The following is a 23,123-nucleotide window of genomic DNA, read 5'->3' on the forward strand; positions in this document are numbered from 1 at the left end:
ATTCAACTACTGCCCAGATACTACAAACTCCCCCCTCCCCCCCACCCCATCCTCTCACTCCAGTTTCTGAGATGAGTTGCACACATTCAAACCACCTGGACACAAACAAATTGGATTGGATTTTAATCATTACATGTATGTATGTATGTATGTATGTATGTATGTATGTATGTATGTATGTATGTATGTATGTATGTATGTATGTATGTATGTATGTATTTATTTATTTATTTATTTATTTATTTGTGGGATTTTTATACCGCCCAACCCCCGAAGGGCTCTTTTAGTTGTTTTAACTGTTTATGTAATTGAATGTTATCTGTCACTTGCTGTTGTAAGCGGCTCTGAGCCCTTGTAGAACGAGCGGCATATAAACAAACAATTAAATGAAGCTGCAAATGAACTCCCACGGGACCTTGCAAATGTGCCTCATCCCCGCCCCCCTCACCTGAGAGGAGCACGAACAGATGCCCGCACATAAATCACTCCACACGGTGCCATGGGGAGAAACCCTTCTTCCTTTGACATGCCTCTAAAGATGCCAGCCACAGATGCGGGTGAAACGTGGGGCGCTAAAACCACCAGCCCACAGCCACGCAGGCAGCCCTGAAAAACCAAAACAGTCAGATCTTCCGGGCTGTTGCCTGACTTCAGTTCCCAAGAGCCTGCGTGGCAAACAAGACACGAGTCTCCCTTTCCTCAAATTAACCTCATAACAACCGTGCAAGGGAGGTCACATTGATATCCTCACCCAGAGTAGCTGTGAAAGCAAGGATCCCCAACCTGGTTGAGAAGAGGCCATGGAAACCGCCCCATAGCGGCCAACATGGGGGGCAGCAGGACCCCCCCCCCACACACCATCACAAGATTTCTCTGAGAGCAGCAGGCCGGCCTACGGTGAGCTTTGTTGTCATTCAGCCAAAATTCAGCCAGAACTTTCCATTGTGAACTTTAAGATATTTTCTTGGCTTAGTAACCCCATCTACATTCCAGAGCGGAGCAGTTTATTTGGGGCAAAGTCTGGGATATATCTGTGCATGAGCCACGGCCTGGTTATCGGCCCCAGGATCGAGGTCTGCTAATCGGGGCTGCATTCCTGAGCGGAACAGAGGAGAGTCAAAGCGCTGCTGCTGTTGAAAGTGGTTTCTTTTTCCGATGAAAAGAGAAAAACACAGACGGATGTGGAGAATTCTCGAGCTTCCTTGCCAGTCCCTAATCATGCGCATCCTCCTTTGTATGCCTCTATTCTGATAAAACTTAGAAAAAGTGGCCCAGACTTGCCCCCCCGCCCTCCCCCTCCGCAATCAAGGAACATGTTCCTAGAGCATCTTGCTGCAGGGTGGGTAAAAGTCTTTCAACAGATACAGGTCATCGCAGTGGTGGTGAACCTATGGCACGGGTGCCAGAGGTGGCACTCAGAGCCCTCTCTGTAGGCACGCATGCATAGAGTTTGTCATGTAGGGGGGTGGAAAATCATCCCCCCCCCCACACACACACATCTAGGCTGGCCTGGGCCGCTGGGCACGACGTGTAGGTAACCCTGTTAAGTGCTGTTAAACCCCACTGATTTTCATGGGAAGAACTAAAGCGCAATTCTTTGCCGGGAGTAAGCTCGGTTGCTGGCAGTGGAGCTTGCTTCTAAACCCTCCTAGGGTCCTGATTCACCCGTTTGAAGTGTTGAACGATTGTTTCAAAGCAAAGCCACCGACTATTACAAGCTTACTCCCGAGTAATGCACACCTTGGAGCCAACCATTTTTGCTAAACTAAAACCTCAGTATTCAGGTTAAATTGCCATGTTGGCACTTTGCGATATATAAGTGGGTTTTGGGTTGCAGTTTGGGCTGCACTCGGTCTCGGAAAGGTTCACCATCACTGGGTCATCGGGTGCACATTTTCCCCCAGTGACCCAAGCCTGACCTGCGGGCCCACCTGTGCTCAGGTCACTGGGGCAAAACATGTACCTGATGACCTGTGTCTGCTAAAATACCTTTTTCTACCCAGAGGATACACACAACCACCATCTTGCTCAATTTCCCCCCCCAAAAGAGCTAGCAACTCACTTGGCGCAACTTCCCACAAAATGCGCTTTGCCACGAGCAAGCCAACCAGTCACACGTGCTTTTGGAGAGGGGGGCTGAGGACACAGACGGACCCACGGTGGGACGACAACAGCTGGTGGTTCTGGTGGGTTTTCCAGGCTGTGTGGCCGTGGTCTGGTGGATCTTGTTCCTAATGTTTCGCCTGCATCTGTGGCTGGCATCTTCAGAGGCGTATCACAGAGGGGAGTCTGTCACACGCTGTGTCCAGTGAGAAGGGAATGTTTTAGTGGGGTATAAATTGTCATGTCCCTGATAACCTTCAGGGGGGAACGGCTGGCCAAGGCAGAGGTGTGAGCCCCCCCCTCCCCGTCCTTTCCCGCCTGTTATCTTCAGCCTCAGGCCAGGAGTTGACTCATGCAGCTTAATTCTGTGCACATTTACGAAGAAGAAGAAGAAGAAGAAGAAGAAGAAGAAGAAGAAGAAGAAGAAGAAGAAGAAGAAGAAGAAGAAGAAGAAGAAGAAGAAGAAGAAGAAGAAGAGGAGGGAGGAGGGAGGAGGGAAGAGGGAGGAGGAGTTTGGATTTATATCCCCCCTTCTCTCCCTCTCCTGCAGGAGACTCAAAGGGGCTGACAATCTCCTTGCCCTTCCCCCCTCACAACAAACACCCTGTGAGGTAGGTGGGGCTGAGAGAGCTCGGAGAAGCTGTGAGTAGTCCCAGGTCACCCAGCTGGCGTGTGTGGGAGTGCCCAGGCTAATCTGAATTCCCCAGAGAAGCCTCCACAGCTCAGGCGGCAGAGCTGGGAATCAAACCCGGTTCTTCCAGATTAGATACACGAGCTCTTAACCTCCTACACCACAAGTAAGCACTACTGTGTTTCCTGTAGGGAAGGCTGGAGGGCTCATGTGTTTCTTGGCCCACTTGAGAAGCACCCCTCTCCCCCCCGGGCTGTCCAGAGGCCCCCGCTGCCTCCCAGGCCGTGCTCCGTTTTGCCACCGCCCACACCAAGGGAAACTCACAGGGATTAGTGCCGCTTGCAAAATCCCAGCCGGTTTGGATTTCCCCTTCCTGGCCTTCCTTCAGCACCACTGCCAGTCCTTTTCCCTGCCCGCAACTCTGTGTGTGAGTGAGGGCTTTGTTGCTGGGTGCCTTCCTCCTGCGATTCGCCACGCTGCACCTCTGAGATCACGTTACAAAGGCCAGAACTGTAGAAGCCGGCCGGTGTTCTCCTCAGGGCACAGCTCTCCTGCCTCTGAAACACGAGGAGCAAGGAGAGGCGGGGACAGAGGCAGAGTCTGCAAGAAGGTGGACATCAGCAACACTCATGTAGTGAAACCGGAGCATTTGGCAAAGAAGGTGCCGGTGGGTGGGGAGCGTCTTTGCCTTTTGTGCAGGGCTGGAAGAATCCCCCCTCGTCCCCAGGGCCTGGCACAAGCGCACCTTCTCCTGGACGTTTCCAGCACCCCCACAGCAAAGAGGAGAAGGTTGGAAACTGGATCGAGCCGCCATCTTGGAAACCAGCTGGAAGGGGCTCGGCCACCTGGCCCTGGGCGGCTCCAAGTGCTCTCAGCTTCCATCAGAGACTCCCCGGCTGGAGTTTTCTCCCAACATGGCTGTGAAAACTCACCTGCATTGACAAGAGCCATGCGGTGGCAAAGGGGTGGGTGGATGGATGGATGGTCCAAGCGTGAAGGAGCTCTGCCAGGGAGGGGTCGGCTGGCCGGCCAACCCCTTCCGTTCTCCTTCCCGTGTTCTAGATCAGCCTCTGACAGCAAACAAAGGGGATGGCCAGAGCTCCCCCTGCAAGCGGTGACGGCTGTGTCTCGCCTCCACCTGTGGCTCCGTCCGAACTGCACAACCTGGGCCTGCCCATTCCGATTCAGCTGCATTCAGCCCACAGCCATGAACTGTGGCCAACTGGATGCACACACAGCAGCCCCTCCCATCCCCAGTAGTACCCTGCCTATTGGGTGGTTCTGGCCTCAGTGACCTTCATCCCCTTAGCTTCTTGACCTCTAGAGACCCCACTTCTGGGGGAGACCAGTGAGCGGCCCCTTCCCCTGGTGGGAAAAGGCCACTGCTCCTGAGCTCTGGAGAGGAGGGGGCGCAAGAAGGCCGTCTGCTTTCTCTTTGCTCCAAACTCCCCCCTGCAGACGCCACGGACACGGAGCGCCTGCCTCCGACAAGGGGCCCACCTGGCACCCCGGCCGTCTCCTTCTTGGCATTCCAGGCTGCTGATCCAGGGGAGAGCAGCGGTGATGTCCACACACCCCAATGGAGCCACTCGCCTGGGCAGCTGTAGGGTGAACCCGATCAGGAAGGGAAGACGAAGAGCTCCTTGCATAAGAGCGCCAAAGAGGCTCGACAGGTTTCTGCCGCTCCGGTTCTCCTGAGGAGGAGGCGGGTGCAGGCCCTGTGGCTCTTAAAGGCAGCCGGCACTGCAGGGGGGAAGGAGCACTTGTCTCGGGGCTGAGCTCAAGTCAGCCGCAGCTACGACTGACCGACCGACCGGACCCCCCTCCTCCTCGTCCCTCCAAGAAGGAGCTGCCCAGCTGGATGGGGGGAAAGCTCCAGTCGAGTCACCAGGCCCTGCTCAACGAGGGGAAGGAGGATGAGACAGTAAGTCAGCGGCGTTCTTCCTGCCCGCTTCCTGCCCGCTTCTGGGGATCTCTGCCAAGATGTCTTTCTGGTCCCAGCTAAGCTGCACAGCTCCGAGCCAGGCTGCTGGACTCTGGCAGAGGTGGCTCAGAAGCAAGCAAGAGGGGAAGCAGGGCAGGTCTCTCTGGCAAACCTTCTCATGGCTCTCTGTCCACCCCTCCCCCCCATGATGACTCCAGGTCTTATCAGTCAGGTGTGGTGTTGGGGGCACAAGGTCAAGAGAGGGCTCCTAGCCCTTTCCGAAGGATCGGGCACCTTCCTTGTGGGACCAGCAGAGGGCTTGGGGAGGGGCTGGCCGGGGTCATCTGTGTCTTTCCGTTCTCCCACCATCGATCTTGCCTGGCCCTCTGTGGAGTAGGAGGCAGCCGGTCCCCACTCCAAGGAGACGGGTCCAATGCGGGACAGGGAGGGAGAGGGAAGGCCTGCCTGCGCTCCAGGGCTCCAGGGCACACCGGGTGAGTTTCCACGGAGGGGGGGCAACAGGGGCAGGAGAGCAAGGGTAGGCCAGGGGCTGAAAGGATCAGGGGACAGCTCCCTAAGGTTTTGGCAAGCATCTGGGAACATCTGTCTGGTGGTGACCCCAAACAGGCCTGATCCAGCCAAGCCTCGAGGGTTTGCCTCTTTCTCTGCCTCGGAAGGATCTCGCCTGGGGCTGGACGCCGCGTTTGGCCACGCTTCCTTCCTTCGTGGGCTCCTTGGGACCCCTCCTCATCCAGCCCTTTGTCTAAGACATGGGACCAGCAGCCTCTCCAGATGGTATGGGTTACAGTTTCCTTGTCATCCCCTCGCCATGGCTTCCTGCTGGCGGGGGATGATGGGAACTGTAGTCCATAACATCTGGAGGGCCGCGAGTTTGACACCTGTGGTCTAAGAGAAAGGGACTGGGCTGTTCTGGCTGAGCTGGGATGTGAGCCTCACTCCTACCTGTCTTGTATGGAGGGAAGGGACAGTTTTCTCACCTGGAAGGGGACAGAGGAAATTTGTGCCGGGATCCTTTAACCCTCTCCACTCCGCCCCCCTGCCCCCAGTGTGTTCCTGCTCAGAACTGATTCATCCTCCGAGTTGGTGCGACCGAGTCCCGCTTTCTTCGCAGAGAAGAGCCCAGGGGTGGATTTGCTGCAGAACAAACACGAAAGCGCCCTTCCTTCCTACCTCACAGGGTGTTTGTTGTGAGGGGGGAAGGGCAAGGAGATTGTCAGCCCCTTTGAATCTCCAGCAGGAGAGAAAGGGGGGAGATAAATCCAAACTCCTCCTCCTCCTCCTCCTCCTCCTCCTCCTCCTCTTCTTCTTCTTCTTCTTCTTCTTCTTCTTCTTCTTCTTCTTCTTCTTCTTCTTTCTTCTTCTTCTTCTTCTTCTTCTTCTTCTTCTTCTTCTTCTTCTTCTTCTTCTTCTTCTTCTTCTTCTTCTTTGCAATGAGGCATTTTTCAGCCTCCTCCACTGTCCAGCCAAGGAGCTTGGCGGCTGTGGAGACACCAGGAGTCTGGGTCCCATCACAATTCTGGCTGATCTGGAACACAGAAACTGCCCGGGGACGGAGGCAGCGCTCACGGGATGGTTGGTTCCGCCAGGTCTCCCTGTGGACGAGAGTGCTGTTGGCCTGGTTCGCTCACGCTCAACCTGTGTGGGTGGAGGCAGAACGGCCTTGTGCCAGAGTGGGTCTGGGCCTGCTTTGCCCCGGGGGAGGGAATCGTTCCACAGGCTTCAGCCAACTTTTCCCTGAGATCTCTTTTGCTTCTCCGTGGCCATGTCGGGTGAGGGGTTGGGACAGGGGGCCAGCAGAGTGTAGACCACGCCAGGCTCTGAGCACTAAGAGGACAGAGGCCTCTGGGAGTGACGGATGCAACTCAGCAACGGGCTTGATGGGAGCGGATCGAGAAGGCTCAGCCCAGGACGGAGGGAAACACCACAGGGGGCAGTTGGGGTGGCCGGGATCTCAGGGAAACCTTGACTTGAAGATGACAGGGTCACATTCCTCCGGAGGAAATGCAGCGAGGATGTCCGCCCTATGGATCTACATCAACACATTCATGATTGCCCAGCCGTTACAGGGAGGTCCCTTTTCTTTCTTTTTTAAAATTGTGTGTTAAATATGCACAGCTACGCAAGTGCAGCCAATCAGTTTGAGGTCCTGCCCTGGTACTAGTGAGGGGCCACATACGTAGTACAGCAGGGGTGTCCAACTCTGGTGCCCCAGTTGCTTATGGACTACAATTCCCATCAGCCCGAGTTGGACATCCCTGTAGTAGAGCATCTGCTATCCAAGCAGAAGTTCCCAGATTAAAATCCCCTGCATTTCCAATTAAAATGATCATATTGGAGGGGGGTGAAAATCCTCTCCACCTCTGGGACCTTGGAGAGCGGCGGCTGGCATTGTATGGACATACCCCGCAGATGTCCAGCCACTCAAAAGACCCCAGGTGGGACCGCAGGTAGAGGTGCAACACAGCTTTATTGTTTAAGCAGGGGAATTATAGGTACAAAGGACCAGCACTCCAATAATACAAAAGACGTAGTCTTCTTTTATAGCAAAACCTACACACATTGAATACTGTGTCTCCTTCTTATTGGTTACCCATGAAATCATCATTTCTGTGATAGGTGATAGGTTCTTCTAATCTTATAGATTATACAACTACAAATCCTTTCCTTTAATATAATGCTGATACTTGAATTGGTTTCTCGGAATTATTTCTTTATTGAAAATGCTGGGGGGAAGAATTAGGACTAATAAAAGGAAACACTTCTTCACGCAACGTGTGATTGGTGTTTGGAATATGCTGCCACAGGAGGTGGTGATGGCCACTCACCTGGATAGCTTTAAAAGGGGCTTGGACAGATTTATGGAGGAGAAGTCGATCTATGGCCACCAATCTTGATCCTCCTTGATCTGAGATTGCAAATGCCTTAGCAGACCAGGTGCTCAGGAGCAGCAGCAGCAGCAGCAGAAGGCCATTGCTTTCACCCCCTGCATGTGAGCTCCCAAAGGCACCTGGTGGGCCACTGCGAGTAGCAGAGAGCTGGACTAGATGGACTCTGGTCTGATCCAGTCGGCTAGTTCTTATGTTCTTATGTTACTATTAGACATTCATCTCCCAGTTATCCCTTTAGGATTTATCTTTTAGCCATTGAGTTTATCTATCTGCTCAGTAGTGTTTGCTAGATTTGTGGGTTACTTTAAAAACTTTTTGGCACGGTTCTAAAAGAAAACACAAGGCTATCCTTGACCATTAAGACAACCCCCTTGATTTTGCAATAGCAGGAGTAGAGAGCTGGGCACCATCCTAATTAAGAAGACGCAACCACTAAACCCTCTCTTTTAACCTACAATACCAGGTTCAAAACCTGTTACTCTCCCACACTGGAATTTCCCTGTATTATTTTTGAAGCAAACAAATTCCTATGAAGCTTCTTTAATTGGGGACTTTAAAATGGAGTTGCTTGCTCTTAATATCACATCAAGCATTAGCTTTCTAGATATATTCTGTGAGTGCTCTTCTAGTTACATCATGTGTTCAATACGTTGTGTTCTGTATGTGCCTGTCACTAGGGAGAGCTGGAAGATCAGGGGCATGGGGGTCGTGGCAGGAAAATGAGGCCTGCTAGGAAGTGGAAGAGAAGAAGCCCTCGAAATGGGAAGGGTGATTGCTTACAGCCCTGTGAGGAAGGCTGCAGCCTGAAACCACTGGCCTTGATCGGCTGGGCAGCCAGCTCTAGGTTGGGAAATTCCTGCAGATTTGGGGGTGAAGTCTGGGGAGGATGGAGTTTGGGGAGGGGGTGGATCTTGGCAGCGTAGAACACTGCGGCCTCCGCCCCTCGAACTGCCATTTTGCCAGAGGAACCGACTGCTGGAGTCTATGGAAGGGGGCGGTCTCCTTCCATCTAATACAGAGAAAATATCCTAGAACACCAAAGGGAGAAAACAGTCCTTTTGCAAATGCTGATGAGATCAAATCCCAGAAGAAAAGCCTGCATCTTCTTGCCTGAGGTGGTTCCTTGGGAGTGTTAGACAGAGACAAGTTTAAATGATCCAGTGAATTCTTGGATCCTGAAAGTAAGGAGGTGAACAGCCCAATGAGCTTCTGGATCCAACAAGAGTAAAACTTTAAAACAGTCCAACTTAATACAAAACAGATGACATCTTCCAACAGCCAGTCCACACACCCTGGGTCCATCCTTTGTTAGTCAAAAGGCCCTTTTGTTGGTGAAGATGGGATTACCTGGGTGTCCGTCCAAACTGAATTCCACGACTAACTTCCTTAAGACCTTAATATCAGCTGTTACAAAGCTGCTGCTTTTTCCAACAGTTACAGATATCTAAGTAACTTGTTTAAACTTAAACAGTAAAGGAAATCTTAAAAGACCTCCAATTGCAATTTACAATTACATATAAAACATATGAGCAAGAGTATAAGTAAAATTAACAGTAACAAAACCTGAAATCAACTGGAGAACCTAGCTAAAGTATAATCCTAAACATTTGGCAAATAATAAATCCAACACTGAGGGGGTTTACATTATATCTTAAAAGGGGCAAAGGCAAGAAGGAAACCATGTGAAACATCAGCACATTCATATATACATATTTTCCTATTTTCCTGGCGGTAACACTAGGAAGTGGAAGAGAAGAAGCCCTCAAAATGGGAAGGGTGATTGCTTACAGCCCTGTGAGGAAGGCTGCAGCCTGAAACCACTGCCCTTGATCGGTTGGGCGGCCAGCTCTAGGTTGGGAAATTCCTGCAGATTTGGGGGTGAAGTCTGGGGAGGATGGAGTTTGGGGGGGGGTCTTGGCAGCGTAGAGCACTGCGGCCTCCACCCCTCGAACTGCCGTTTTGTCCAGAGGAACTGACTGCTGGAGCCTAGAGACTTGTGCTCCTTCCAGAAGATCTCCACCGTGCCGTGCTGGAGGCTGGGAGCCCGATGCGATAGGCCACAGGCCTGGCTCAGGAGAAGGCAGCTTTGTGTGTGTGTGTGTGTGTGTGTGTGTGTGTGTGTGTGTGTGTGTGTGTGTGTGTTTGTGTGTTATAGCCTTAGTGGTAAGCCCCGAACCTTTAGCACTCAAAGATGTTATGGACTACGGTGTCCCATCCCAGCCCCTACCAGCATGGCTTGGCCATGCCTTGGGGCTGATGGGAATCCCAGTCCACAGCCCTCTGGAGTGGAAAGGTTCTCCTCCCATGGCATGCTCACATCTGCACACAAAGCAAGCAGCGTTCAAAGAGTGTGCAGCCCTGAATATTCCAGTGTGTGTACTGTGTGTGTGTGCGTTTGGGGTGGGGGGGGGAATGGCTGCCCGGGGGCCTCCATGGCCAAATTCCTCCACCTCTGCCCAGGATAGGGGGGTCTCCTGGGAGCAGCGGTGGGATCCAGCCAGTTCGGTTGTTAAAATGTTGCTTGTAAACAAGCAGTTGTTGAATTATTTGACTCCCAATCACTGCCTTCTAGGAGCCACAGCCGGGCCCCAATCCCCCGCCTTCCTCCGCAACTGCCTCCGCGGCCTGCTTCCTTGTTGCCAACCACCCACCCTGCAGGGCAGAGGCAGCCTCCATGGAGCAGGGTGGGCCTCGGGGGCAGGGCGGGAGGGGGGCCTGGGGGGCCAGGGCCCGGAGGAGGGTGTCTGTGGGGTCTCTGGGCTGCAAGGCCCACCACTTGGCCGTCACTCGGAGCAACAGCGGCTCCGCCCCGTCAGACCCCGAGAGGGACCCTCGCCTGCCAGATGTGCGTCTGTGTGGGGAGGGGGCAGCAGTGGGCTGGGGGGCATTGGGGGGGGGGCAAAAGTCCCAGGAGAGAGGGAGAGTAGGGCAGGGGATTGGGGGGTCGTGGCAGGAAAATGAGGCCTGCTAGGCAGGTGGAGGAGGAGAAGGCCTCAAAATGGGAAAGGGAGGGGGGCTGATTGCTTACAGTCCTGCGAGGAAGGCTGCAGGCAAGTTTGGGGTGGTACTAGGGTTGCCAACTCCAGGTTGGGAAATTCCTGGAGATTTGGAGGGCACAGTTTGAGGAGGGGCCAAAATGGGGCACAGCGGCTCAGAGCTCCCCCCCACACAACTCCAAAGTGGCCGTTTTCCGCAGGGGAACCAGTCTCTGTGGTTGGGGGGGGGGATGAGCTGTAACCCCTGGAGATCTCCAGGCCCCGGTGGGAACCATGGCTCGAGCCTCACAGGCGTCATTTCAAGGGCTGCGCCCACAGTAGGCTGAAACAGCCCGATTCTAAGCGCATTTGCACTGATACAAATCCTGCTCTGCTCAAAGCTGACTGCCTGTTAAGTGTGCTATTGGGAGCACTTAATGGGAGCAGCAGTGGCATAGGAGGTTAAGAGCTCGTGTATCTAATCTGGAGGAACCGGGTTTGATTCCCAGCTCTGCCGCCTGAGCTGTGGAGGCTTATCTGGGGAATTCAGATTGGCCTGTGCACTCCCACACACGCCAGCTGGGTGACCTTGGGCTAGTCACAGCTTCTCGGAGCTCTCTCAGCCCCACCCACCTCACAGGGGGTTTGTTGTGGGGGCGGGAAGGGAAAGGAGATTGTCAGCCCCTTTGAGTCTTCTGCAGGAGAGAAAGGGGGGGATATAAATCCAAACTCCTCCTCCTCCTCCTCCTCCTCCTCCTCCTCCTCCTCCTCCTCCTTCTCCTTCTCCTCTATGGGACCACTTGTCCCTGTATGGCCCCTGGAGAGCATCCAGGAACCTCTGGTGACCCCTGGCCCCAAGGATATCCAGCTGGCCCCAAGCAGGGCCTTTTCAGCTCTGGCCCCCGCCTCGGGGAGTGCTCTGTCCGTCGAGACCAGCGACCTGTGGGATGGGACCCCTTAGCTCAGCTTCACGGGGCTCGCAAGACAGAGCTGCCCCTCCGGGCTTTTGGTTGAGGCTGCAACAGCTTTTGCAGCTTTTCTGACCTCCCAGTCTTGGCTTCGCCCACCCCATTGGATATACATTTGAAACGGAGTGAGATATTAGGAGGACTTCTGTCGGGGTTCCCTTGTGGGCACCTCAAAACTGTTTCAAAGAACTGTTTAAACACCCTCTGGAATAGGAATTTTAATGTTTTATTGTTGTTGCTATTTTAAACTTGTCGATTGCCCATGTGTTTCTTACATTTTGTTAGATGCTCTGAGTCTGGACTTTAGGTTGGGAAAGAGCGGGATGTTAAATGCAATAAAACAAACAGACAAACAAACAAACAGAAGGTTATCGTCCCCTGCCTGTCTGCCCCCATCAGGGCCATTAGTCCAGGTATGGATCGAGAGCCCATGACTGCTTCTCCAGACCTCTCAGGCCCGCTCCCCTGGAGAATAGGAGTGCTTTGAAGGGGGGCATGATTCTTTGCTGAAGCCCCTCCCCAAATCCCACCCCAAATCTCCAGGAATCTGAGTGGGCAGCCCAGCAGGGCCCCCTCCCCACCACAGCTTCACAGAAGCCTTTCTCACTGGGCTGCGAGCCCAGCTGCTTCTCTCCACTAGACCAGTGGTGGGATCCAAAAATTTTAGTAACAGGTTCCCATGGTGGTGGGATTCAAACAGTGGCGTAGCGCCAATGGGGCTGGGCAGGGCATGACGGGGGCGTGGCCAGGCATTCCAGGGGCGTGGCATTAATAATTTCTCTGTCACTGTAAAAAACTCTTACTGTAAAAAAAAAAGTTCCTAATTTCCAGCTGGTATCTTTCTGTCCATAATTTGAACTCATTATAGCAAGTCGTATCGTCTGCTGCCAACAGAAACAACTACTTCTCCTCAAATTGACTGCCTGTCGAATACTTAATACTTTCAAATACTTAATTTTGTTTCTAGAAATCAAAAGAAGGAGACTTTCCTGAAACAAGGAACTTTACCCTATTTCTAAAACATGTTTTTAAAACAGCCCAATGGGGAGAATGATCCCGTTTCCTACCTTCGCTGACCAGCCACATAGGAAACAACAGGACTTTATGATTTTTGGACCTACCCTGTTTCCCCGAATATAAGACATCCCCTAAAAATAAGACGTAGTAGAGGTTTTGCTGAAGTGCGAAATATAAGGCATCCCCCGAAAGTAAGACTTACCAAAGTTTTTGTTTGGAAGCATGCCCGTTGAACAGAACACAGAAAAATAAGACATCCCCTGAAAATAAGACATAGCGCATCTTTGGGAGCAAAAATTAATATAAGACACTGTCTTATATTCGGGGAAACACGGTAATGGAATTTCTAATGGAAAAGCAGACCCAATTAGTAACCCCCTCTCGGCATGATTCTTTGCTGAAGCCCCTCCCCAAATCCTACCTGTAGAGGAAGAGTTATCTACTCTCCTTAAACGTGGGTCAGGATTTTGAACACACGCACAACTCAGAGAAAAAAGTTGCTTTTTAAAACATATTTCTGAAGTTTATTGAACTCAGTGTCATTCAACAAACTATAGTCAGCCGGCATACTATGCATACAATCAGTTGAATAAAAGCAAACAGAGACAAAACTATTGAACCAACTAAAATTAAAATATAAAACTTATCCATGGTTGCTTAGTAGTCATAACAAAAAGCAAGCAGGTCTTATAGTCCGAAAGACAGACTCTAGCCAGCATGAGGTAGCATTGTATAGTATCAGCAGTTACAGGCGGGAAGAAACAAGAAAAAAGGGTACCGCTATTACAATATTGAAAAGCAAATATAGAGGAATTACATATCAGGTGATCTCAGTGAACCAATCACAAAATGATGCCAATTAATTAAGGCAGTCGTTATGAGTCCTTGTTCTTATCAGGTGTTGTGGCTGAAGGTTTATTGACGTTTCAACTGTTAGCAAAACTTTACGCAGCTGGGCCAAGACCTTCAATTAACCGCTACTCGGTACCAGGATGGGAGAGCTGGTGGGAAGCCGAAGATAGGCAATTATTTTCAAGAACTGTTTCATGGAAAACTTACAACAGAAGGGCTGTGATTAAGCTGTTGCAAAGTTCACAACAAAATGGCTGCGGTTAAGCTAATACAGATACTTTCTCTACACCACCCCAAATCTCCAGGAATCTGAGTGGGCAACCCAGCAGTGCCCCCTCCCCGCCACAGCTTCACAGAAGCCTTTCTCACTGGGCTGCGAGCCAGCTGCTTCTCTCCACTAGACCCCTATTTTGAGGTTGACTTGATGGCATTGTATCTCACTGTACCCCCGCCCCCCATCCCAAAACCGCCAGCTAGAAAATTCCCAGCTAGGAATTGGCCAACCTCCTAAAACTGTTGGGGTGTGGGGGAGGCCCCTGGTTTTCAGGAGAGACAGGTTGGCTTAAAGAGCTGCTGCCCGGCTTTCTTCCACCTGCAGATGATGCGCCTGCCACGGAGCCAAGATGGCGCACAATTCTGCTCTCGAGAAAATGATGTGGTCCTGGCAATTTCAAACCCACAACTGTAGATGCAGTACCAATGGAACAAATTTTACATCTCTTTCAGGGATGTAATGAGGTTTATTGAAAAGGGGTTTAAAGGAAAACAAGCGCTTGATCAATGAAAAATGATAATAGTATGTTAATGTAGCTTTTATGTGAGAAAACTTTTAGAAACTTATTTAAAAAGCATCTATCACTGTTTTTGAAATACATGTTGTATTATTAGAATTGATATTAAGAATAGCCAACCATGAGCAGCAGTGGCGTAGGAGGTTAAGAGCTCATGTATCTAATCTGGAGGAACCGGGTTTGATTCCCAGCTCTGCCGCCTGAGCTGTGGAGGCTTCTCTGGGGAATTCAGGTTAGCCTGTTCACTCCCACACACGCCAGCTGGGTGACCTTGGGCGAGTCACAGCTTCTCGGAGCTCTCTCAGCTCCACCTACCTCACAAGGTGTTTGTTGTGAGGGGGGAAGGGCAAGGAGATTGTAAGCCCCTTTGAGTCTCCTGCAGGAGAGGAAGGGGGGATATAAATCCAAACTCTTCTTCTTCTTCTCTATTAGTAATTGATAATTGTTTTTGATTTTTAGATAATATATGTAGAATTTGATTCATCTTTTAGTCTTTGGAACTAACTGTAATTATGACAATGCAGATTTCGTTTTTCTGTTTTGTTAATTTTTATCTATTAAAGTAAAGAGAGAAATTGCATCGTGGTCCTTCACGCCTCATTACATTGATGTTCTCCACAGGAAATATTTGGCTACAGAACCCACGGGTTCCGGAGGGCTGTGTGCATTGCTGGGTACGTCCTGTCCTGTGGAGTTCTCCTGCTTGTCTTCTACTGGAAACCTGCGTGGGATGTGTGGGCCAACTGCGTGCCCTGTGACTTGCACGAAGCGGACGTGGTGTTGCTCAGAGCCACGGTAGGCCCCTTTTCTTTCTCCTGGGTCCACACCCTTGGATGTTATTGTAACCTCAGCTTGTGGGTTCTGTGGGGCAGAACGTGGAATGAGTTTGCAACAACACATTTTAAAAAACAAAATGGTTTACTTTCTTAACATATAACATCAACATTTAACATCACATTTCAAGGTCCTGTTCAGGTTGCATTTTCAAGATCTTATATTTACAGTCTTCTGATACTGCCAAGTCCAATTCTTCTTTGCAAGTGGGTTGGCTCCTGAAGACTCCAAGGGCTTGATGAACAGGATTCAACATGATGAAGGTTTCCAGGAGAACTCTCACTCACTACAAACACAAAAAGAAGCTCTGAAACAATAAACTCCAACATTTACAACATAGCAAAAACAAACAACTACCTTCCCACTAATTCCCAACAGCATTGCAGTTACTTTAACAAGGTGTCAAGGGCTTATACAAACCAAGGTCCGAGTCTGGTAGCCTCGTCTCCTCCAAAGAGCTCTGCAGCCTTCTGCTGCTTTGGGTCTCCACCCCTTTCTGGGTCAACCCATTCTGAGCATGGGGGTTACATTATAACCAGGGCACTATGCGTTTGATATGCGCTGGTTTGGTACGCTCCTACATCAGAGGTCTGGTGTGCTCCACAACAAACAGGAACATCTTTGGAGTTTATTTTATTTTATATTTCCTGCAGAGTAGCTAAAGCCAGAGTTTCTATTTTCAGGTAGAATATAGTTGTAGAACTGTAATTATACAGAAACATTCTTGCTGAGACTTGAGTAGGTGGAAGAAAATCATAGAGAGATAGAGTACCCATCTGCTCTAAGGGCTCCGGGGGGTGGTATCCCTTCTCACCAAAATAACCTTCGTTCTGTGGGAGGTAAGTTCTTTCTAAACCGTAACTGAGAGGTGTCACCTGGGAGCTTGAGTGGCTCAGAATTCCTACTGGCTTCAAGGAATTCAAAATGCTTTCCCAAGAAGGGTTTTGTGCACTAGTTGTTGTCTGAACTAGGATCCCAAAGGGCTGGAGGGAAAGCTGGTTTGGATTTTGCTTCTGCCAGCCTTAAGAACATAAGAACATAAGAACTAGCCTGCTGGATCAGACCAGAGTCCATCTATTCCAGCACTCTGCTACTCGCAGTGGCCCACCAGGTGCCTTTGGGAGCTCACATGCAGGATGTGAAAGCAATGGCCTTCTGCTGCTGCTGCTCCTGAGCACCTGGTCTGTTAAGGCATTTGCAATCTGAGATCAAGGAGGATCAAGATTGGTAGCCATAGATTGACTTCTCCATAAATCTGTCCAAGCCCTTTTTAAAGCTATCCAGGTGAGTGGCCATCACCACCTCCTGTGGCAGCATATTCCAAACACCAATCACACGTTGTGTGAAGAAGTGTTTCCTTTTATTAGTCCTAATTTCTTCCCCCCAGCATTTTCAATGGATGCCCCCTGGTTCTAGTATTGTGAGGAAGAGAGAAAAATTTCTCTCTGTCCACATTTTCTACCCCATGCATCATTTTATAGACTTCAATCATATCATAGCCTTTCCCCCTCTTCCTTAGTTTTTCTCCAAGAAAGGGATCTAAGGGACTCTCCATCTTCTGGGTGGCAAGGAAGATCTTTAGTACAACAGGAAAGGGACCAACGTGGTCTCTTGTAATGTAGGAATCTATGCTTGATCCCACTGCTAGATCAACTTTCACGATCCTGATATTGATCCCCCGCTTTGACTTTTCAAATATTTAAAAACTCAGATTCCTCCTTCAGGAAGTTTGTACCATTCCTGTAAGCCAGTTTGTCAGGTAATACAAGCCCCCCCCCCACCCCCCCGGGCTTTGGCCGGAGAGTCCTATGAAAGGAAGATCTGTAATGCTGTTGTGAAAAAGGTGATTCCCTTCACAAAATGACTGAACCATGACGGGGAAGCCTGGACTGTAAAGCTGCAGATTCAAACTCGCGGCCCTCCAGATGTCATGGTTGCTGGCAGGGGATGATGCTGGCAGGGGATGGCAGGGGATGATGCTGGCATGATGCTGGCAGGGGATGATGGGAACTGTAGTCTATGACATCTGGAGGGCCGCGAGTTTGACACCTATGATTTAGAGTACTTCTTTGCTGCCTCTTCAGAGACCTGCTTGAGGTGGCTTAGAATTAAAAACCACCTTGTTAAAACAGAAGCCATTGGGCATCAGCAGCTGCGTGACCTTGGGCCAGTCACAGTTCTCTCAGAACTCTCAGCCCCACCTGCTTCACCAGGTGTCTGTTGTAGGGAGAGGAAGGGAAGGAGTTTGTGAGCTGCTTTGCAGTTGAGAAAAGCGGGATATAAATCCAGACTCTTCTTCTTCTCTTCTAAACATTATCCATAAAACAGAGCAGACCATTAAGCCATTAAACAAACGGGTTTCTGTTCCTGTGGGTGTCTTTTCTTTGGCCTAAACGGGGCTTCTGAAGCCGTCTATATTTCTGCTTCCCCTCCGAGTCTCATCCTCTGAGCTCCTGGCCAGGCAGCAAACCTCAGCCCAAAAAATCAGTTGTGCTTTTTAAAATCCTGGTTAGTGTTGGCATTCAAGGAGGTCTGTAACATGGAAATGGACCACTATGAACGTCTGTATCCCAAGAATGTGAACGTTCTTCCCCTAGGATGAGTTTCAAAGGTACACAAGGAAGAAGGTGATCTGGGTCGACTTGTCAAAACTTTTGGACAACAACAAATTGAGTAACATCCTTCGAAATGACAAAGAATGCGTCATATCCAAAGCCATCATGAAGCCACGTCTGAAAGTGAGTACGTTGTGTGGGGCTAGTTTCCAGCCATGGGGTGAACAAAGGGCAACGAAGGATCACTTCCCTCTCTTCTTTGCCCCATTCCACAGTGGAGGAGGGTCTTACAGCATCTCTTCGTGAGGGCAAAGGTGAGCATTGCCTGCCCCAAAGGTCCAATTATCTCAGAATCAACCTGAGCAAAATCGAGGTCTCTAGGTCCAGAGGTGGGATCCAGCAGGTTCTCGGGAGTTCCAGTGAGTACTACTAGTGTTATGTGTGCCGAGAGGGGGTTACTAGTAAGGTGATTTTGCCCGCGTGGTTTTTTTGCCCTTGGTTAGCCCCTCCTCTCAGCAATAGCGCACAGAACTGGAAAACAGTCTAGCTTGAGGCACACCGGCGTGCGTGGCAGCCAGCACCTGCGTGCATTTGTTTCCTGCCCAAGGACCGGCGCAGCAGCTGCGTCCTTGCCATAGCCCCGCCGAGGAATGCCCCGCCCCTGGAATGCCCGGCCACGCCCCCGTTGTGCCCCGCCCAGCCCCATTGGCGCTACGCCACAGATTGAATCCCACCACCATGGGAACCTGTTACTAAAATCTTTGGATCCCACCACTGGGTGGGGCCATCCGTGGCACCCCCAGGAACGCCCAGGGCCCGTGAGCCATCCTGGCAGGCTGTGCAGGTGTTTGCTGGAAACTGAGCCCTTTTTGCCACCCTTAGTGCCAGCTGGGAAGCCTTTAGAAAAGGCTGTAGCTTGTGTGCGTGCTGTGCCCTATGCGTCCCTGGCTGCTGTGGCCACACTTCCCCAAGCCCCGCCCCCAGCTTCAGTGCTTATAAAAGCAGCTCTCTGAGGCCAGGGATGGCAGACCCTGCCCCCCCCCCCCCCCCGCCCTGTCCCCCCACCAGCTGGGCTCCCAGCCGGCAGTCCCTTCTGCCCTCCCCTTCAGGCTGAGGCGTAGCTACAGAAAATGGAGCCTGTGGGGATCAGTCCCTCCTCCCCGTATCATATGACAAACTGGAGGGGGCACAGAGGCAACCCAGCCTTTGCTGATGCCCAGCTAAGGCCTGGCAGGGTAGTAGGGGGAACCACCACCACAGATGCCCACAAGCCCTGGGGGCCGCCACCACAGATGCCCACAAGTCCTCATCTCACCTGTAGATCCCAAATCCAGACCACATTTCGGTTGGGGAGGAATCTGGTAGCAACCAGGGATTTGATCCGGTGATTCCTGATGGCTGTTTTCTGCTTATTCGTGTAGGTGAGATACATCCAGGTACAAAAAATCCGCTACGTGTGGGATGTCTCTGCTAAACAGTTCCACAGAATTGGGTGAGTTTTGACTTCCACATTTTAAAACCTCCATGTTCAGAGGCAGTCAGCCAGGAGACAGCGTCAAGGGAAGGCCGCAGCCTCCATGCCCTGTGGCTTCCTCTCCAGAGGAGTTGGTTGGCTACTGTGTGAGGCAGGGATGCTGGGCTAGAGACCCTCACCGGTCTGTTCCCGCAGGGCTCTTCGGATTTTCTTATCAAGGGAAGCCCTGAGCTTCTGGATCACGGGTCTGCAACCTGCAGCTCTCCAGATGTTCATGGACCACAATTCCCATCAGCCCCTGCCAGCATGGATTGGCCATGCTGGCAGGGGCTGATGGGAATTGTGGTCCATGAACATCTGGAGAGCTGCAGGTTGCAGACCCTGTTCTAGATCCTGTTCTTGCATCTCCAGAGGAACTGGCTGGCCACTAGGTGGGGCAGGATGCTGGACTAGATGGACCTTCACCGGTGCGATCTGGCAGGGCTCTTCTGAGGTTCTTATCAGGGGAAGGCCTTGCCCTCTATACCCTCTTGTTGCCCCTCCACTGGCTGGCTACTCTAAGAGACGGGATGCTGGGCTAGATGGACCCTCACCGGTCTGATCCAGCAGGGCTCTTCTGATGTTCTCATGAAGACCTCGGCCTCTCTGCCCTGCTGTTGGACCTCCAGAGGAACCGGTTGGCCACTGTATGGGACAGGATGGCAAATGAGATGCCCCTCTTGTCCAATCGAGCAGGGCTGTTCTGGGGCTTTTAGGACTTGCTGGAGGGGAGAAGCCTTGTGTGACCATTTGTGGCGTCACCTGCCTTGGATTTCCCCTTTCCCAGGTCACTGGAGGACAGCAACACGTGTTATGAAATCCATCGCAAGTTTGGTGAGGGGCTGACGAAGCAAGAGCAGGATTTAAGGTACGTCCCCAGGGTAGCCAACTTGGTGTCTTGGATTTGACTGCATCCATGGCCGGCCGTCACTTCTTTCTGGGGGGGTCCACTAATGAGCCCCCCCCCAGTTCAAATCTCACCTGAGCATCAGACTCAGTAGGTGGCCTCAGACCTCACGTGGTCACCCTGTTTGGGGAGAGGCCTGCAGGGAGGAGGGAAGAGAGAAGGGCAGCCTGTCCAATGGCCAGAGGGGCGGGGGGGGGGGGGATCTGCCCCTTCTCCAAATGCTCCTGGCCTCCTCCAGCCACTCCCTCTCTGTCTCTCATCCGGGTGTCCCCTCCCAAAGCTCATTCTGCCGAGAGAAGGGCGTGGGCAGGGGGGCTGTGCTTTGCATCCCTGATGGAGGAGAAACACTTTGGGGGATGGGTCCCCCCACTGGCTGTCTCTGCACCCTCCTCGCCCCCCCGAAAGGAAATCCAGAAATGAAATGCTGTGCCCCGCCATCTTCTTTCTCCTGCCATGTGACCCAGGGCCCCACTGGAGAGGTACAACCAGCCAGAGGTAGTAGCAGCCCCCTCAAAAAGAGGCCAGAGCGCACTGGCCAACGGGGAACTCAGACCTCACTTGTAGGAGAACCGCTCTGTCCCAAATGTAAAAATACCGGGACAAAGACAGGCATGTTCAAAATATTTGTTTTCAAAAATGTGAGCCCGATGTTCACCAAATAAAAGCACGCCTTCTTCCTCATAATGCATCCCTTCCAATACTGACTCCTTGTTTCACAGCAAAGCACAGCTGGGATAGACGGGGAAGGGACGGACACAGTCTGGGCACCAGGGCTCTTCTCCCAGGGGTGTGGCATGGCCCTTGCCCTACCCCACCCTGCCAGTTCCCTCTACTTCCTGCACAGGTGTTAATGCCCCTCTCTTCCATCTCTCTCTTTTGTAGGAGGGTAATTTGTGGGCCCAACAGAATTGAGGTGGAAATTCGCCCCATCTGGAAGCTGCTTTTCAAAGAGGTACCCGAAGTCTTCACAAATGGCCACAACCTCATTTCTTAACGTGTGTAAAGGATTTTCTGTCATGGATCAAAGAGGCCGCAGCCCCCGGGGGAAGGGCGCTGGGTGGGAGAATAAGCTCAGATGCCTTTCTGTTCAGGGGGACTGTGGGTCCTTGCTCCCCCAGAGCCCTCGACAGGGAGTCCCTTCTGTCACTGCTGTATCTGCGCAATCAGTGGTTGGGCAGAGAGAGGGAGGGAGGAATGTGACAATTGGCAAAGGACACAGGTGAGGAAATGTGATGACAGACAGGCCAACCGCCACCCAGGATCCCTACATATATTCATTCATTCATTCATTCATTCATTCATTCATTCATTCATTCATTCATTCATTCATTCATTCATTCATTCATTCATTCATTCATTCATTCATTCATCCAACTTATAGGCCGCCTCATCCCCGAAGGGCTGGAGGCGGCTCACAATACGGCTGTTCTCCCGAACAGCAAATCAACAGCATAAAAACACTAAACCCATTAAAACCCATTAAAACATAGGGCTCTCCAGAGCTTCCTAGGGCCCAGGCGTCTTAGTAGCTGATGCTGTTGTTATCTGTCTGGTTGTGTGAGGTGCCAGGAGTGTTCTGTGAGAGCAAGAAGGGTGGCTAGAAAGACCTGTCCGGCTGTCCTGTTGATTGTCAGCCTCTGGGTCAGGTCTCCGTTATAGGAACCTGGCTGCTACTCACCACAGTTTGTCCTGACACGGTGGCTGCTCAGGGGTTTTGCTTTCAAGTCCCAGTTTGTGGGCAAGAAACAAACCCTGATTTCCTGCAGTGCAGCTGTGTCAGTGAGCTGGACTTCGATGGAAGGCTTCCTAAGCCACGCAATCTTCAGTCTTGGCTTCAAGCAAGAGGAGCAGGGGGTGGGGTCGCGCAGCCCTCAGAGCTAACCAGGCTCAGACTCAAGTTGAGATCCATTGGTAATATTTGGAGGCAGCCGAGTTCTGCTCCTGGGTCAGGACCTGGAAGTCCAGAGGGACTGAGTGGCTCCAGCCAGGTGGAGTGGCTCTGAGTGGCGTAGAAGCAGCAGTGGTGTAGGAGGTTAAGAGCTCGTGTATCTAATCTGGAGGAACCAGGTTTGATTCCCAGCTCTGCCGCCTGAGCTGTGGAGGCTTCTCTGGGAGATTCAGATTAGCCTGTGCACTCCCACACACGCCAGCTGGGTGACCTTGGGCTAGTCACAGCTTCTCGGAGCTCTCTCAGCCCCACCTACCTCACAGGGGGTTTGTTGTGAGGGGGGAAGGGCAAGGAGATTGTCAGCCCCTTTGAGTCTCCTGCAGGAGAGAAAAGGGGGATATACATCCAAACTCTTCTTCTGAGTGGCTCTGTAGTTCTGCTGCCAGGAGAGGTTTGGAGGAGAGGTTTTTAGGCCCAGCCCATCGGCCACACGGTCACTGGACCGGGACTTGCAGACCCCTTTTTCTCCAGAGGTGGACTTGGGAGAGGACTAGAGCAGGAAGAGCATTGCAGCAGGGTCCAGTGTAGCTCGCCGTTGCTTCTGTAGCTCAATGAATCATGTGGAGTTCAGCGGGGAGACCCTATGCCGAAATGTGAGCATCCCTTGTGAGGGGGCAGGTGGCTCATTTCCTGAGACCTTGTGGAAGACTGGCCTGTGGCTCTCTCTCTCTCTCTCTCTCTCTCTCTCTCTCTCTCTGTCTGTCTCTCTCTCTCTCTCTCTCTCTCTCTCTCTGTCTCTATCTATCTATCTATCTATCTATCTATCTATCTATCTATCTATCTATCTATCTATCTATCTATCTATCTATCTATCTATCTATCATCTATCTATCTATCTATCTATCTATCTATCTATCTATCTATCTATCTATCTATCTATCTATCTATCTATCCTCTCTCTCTCTCTCTCTCTCTCTCTATCTATCTATCTATCTATCTATCTATCTATCTATCTATCTATCTATCTATCTATCTATCTATCTATCTATCTATCAATCAATCATCTACTGCCCCATCCCCTGAGGGCTCTGGGTGGTGAACAACAAAATAGTGCTACAACACTATCTCTTGTGTCCCCAGATCCTGAACCCCTTCTACGTCTTCCAAGCCTTCACTGCCCTGACTTTTGACACTGTGAAACATCCCAAGGCTACATCCCGAGCATAGCACGCCTTGACCATCATCATCCCTCTCCA

General features: G+C 51.4%; 1 protein-coding gene across 1 annotated transcript; it reads left to right on the forward strand.

The window, feature by feature from the left end:
- The first annotated feature begins 4,510 nt into the window (after nt 1-4,510).
- LOC125437677 (probable cation-transporting ATPase 13A4) lies at nt 4,511-23,116 on the forward strand. The gene is made up of 7 exons (XM_048505514.1): nt 4,511-4,658; nt 14,792-14,965; nt 17,602-17,742; nt 18,981-19,051; nt 19,860-19,940; nt 20,862-20,931; nt 23,008-23,116. The coding sequence occupies exons 1-7, from the start codon at nt 4,596-4,598 to the stop codon at nt 23,092-23,094; spliced, it is 687 nt and encodes a 228-aa protein (XP_048361471.1). The 5' UTR covers nt 4,511-4,595; the 3' UTR covers nt 23,095-23,116.
- The last annotated feature ends 7 nt before the right edge of the window (nt 23,117-23,123 follow it).

Source organism: Sphaerodactylus townsendi, linkage group LG08 (assembly GCF_021028975.2).
Source record: "Sphaerodactylus townsendi isolate TG3544 linkage group LG08, MPM_Stown_v2.3, whole genome shotgun sequence".
Lineage (NCBI taxonomy): Eukaryota > Metazoa > Chordata > Lepidosauria > Squamata > Sphaerodactylidae > Sphaerodactylus > Sphaerodactylus townsendi.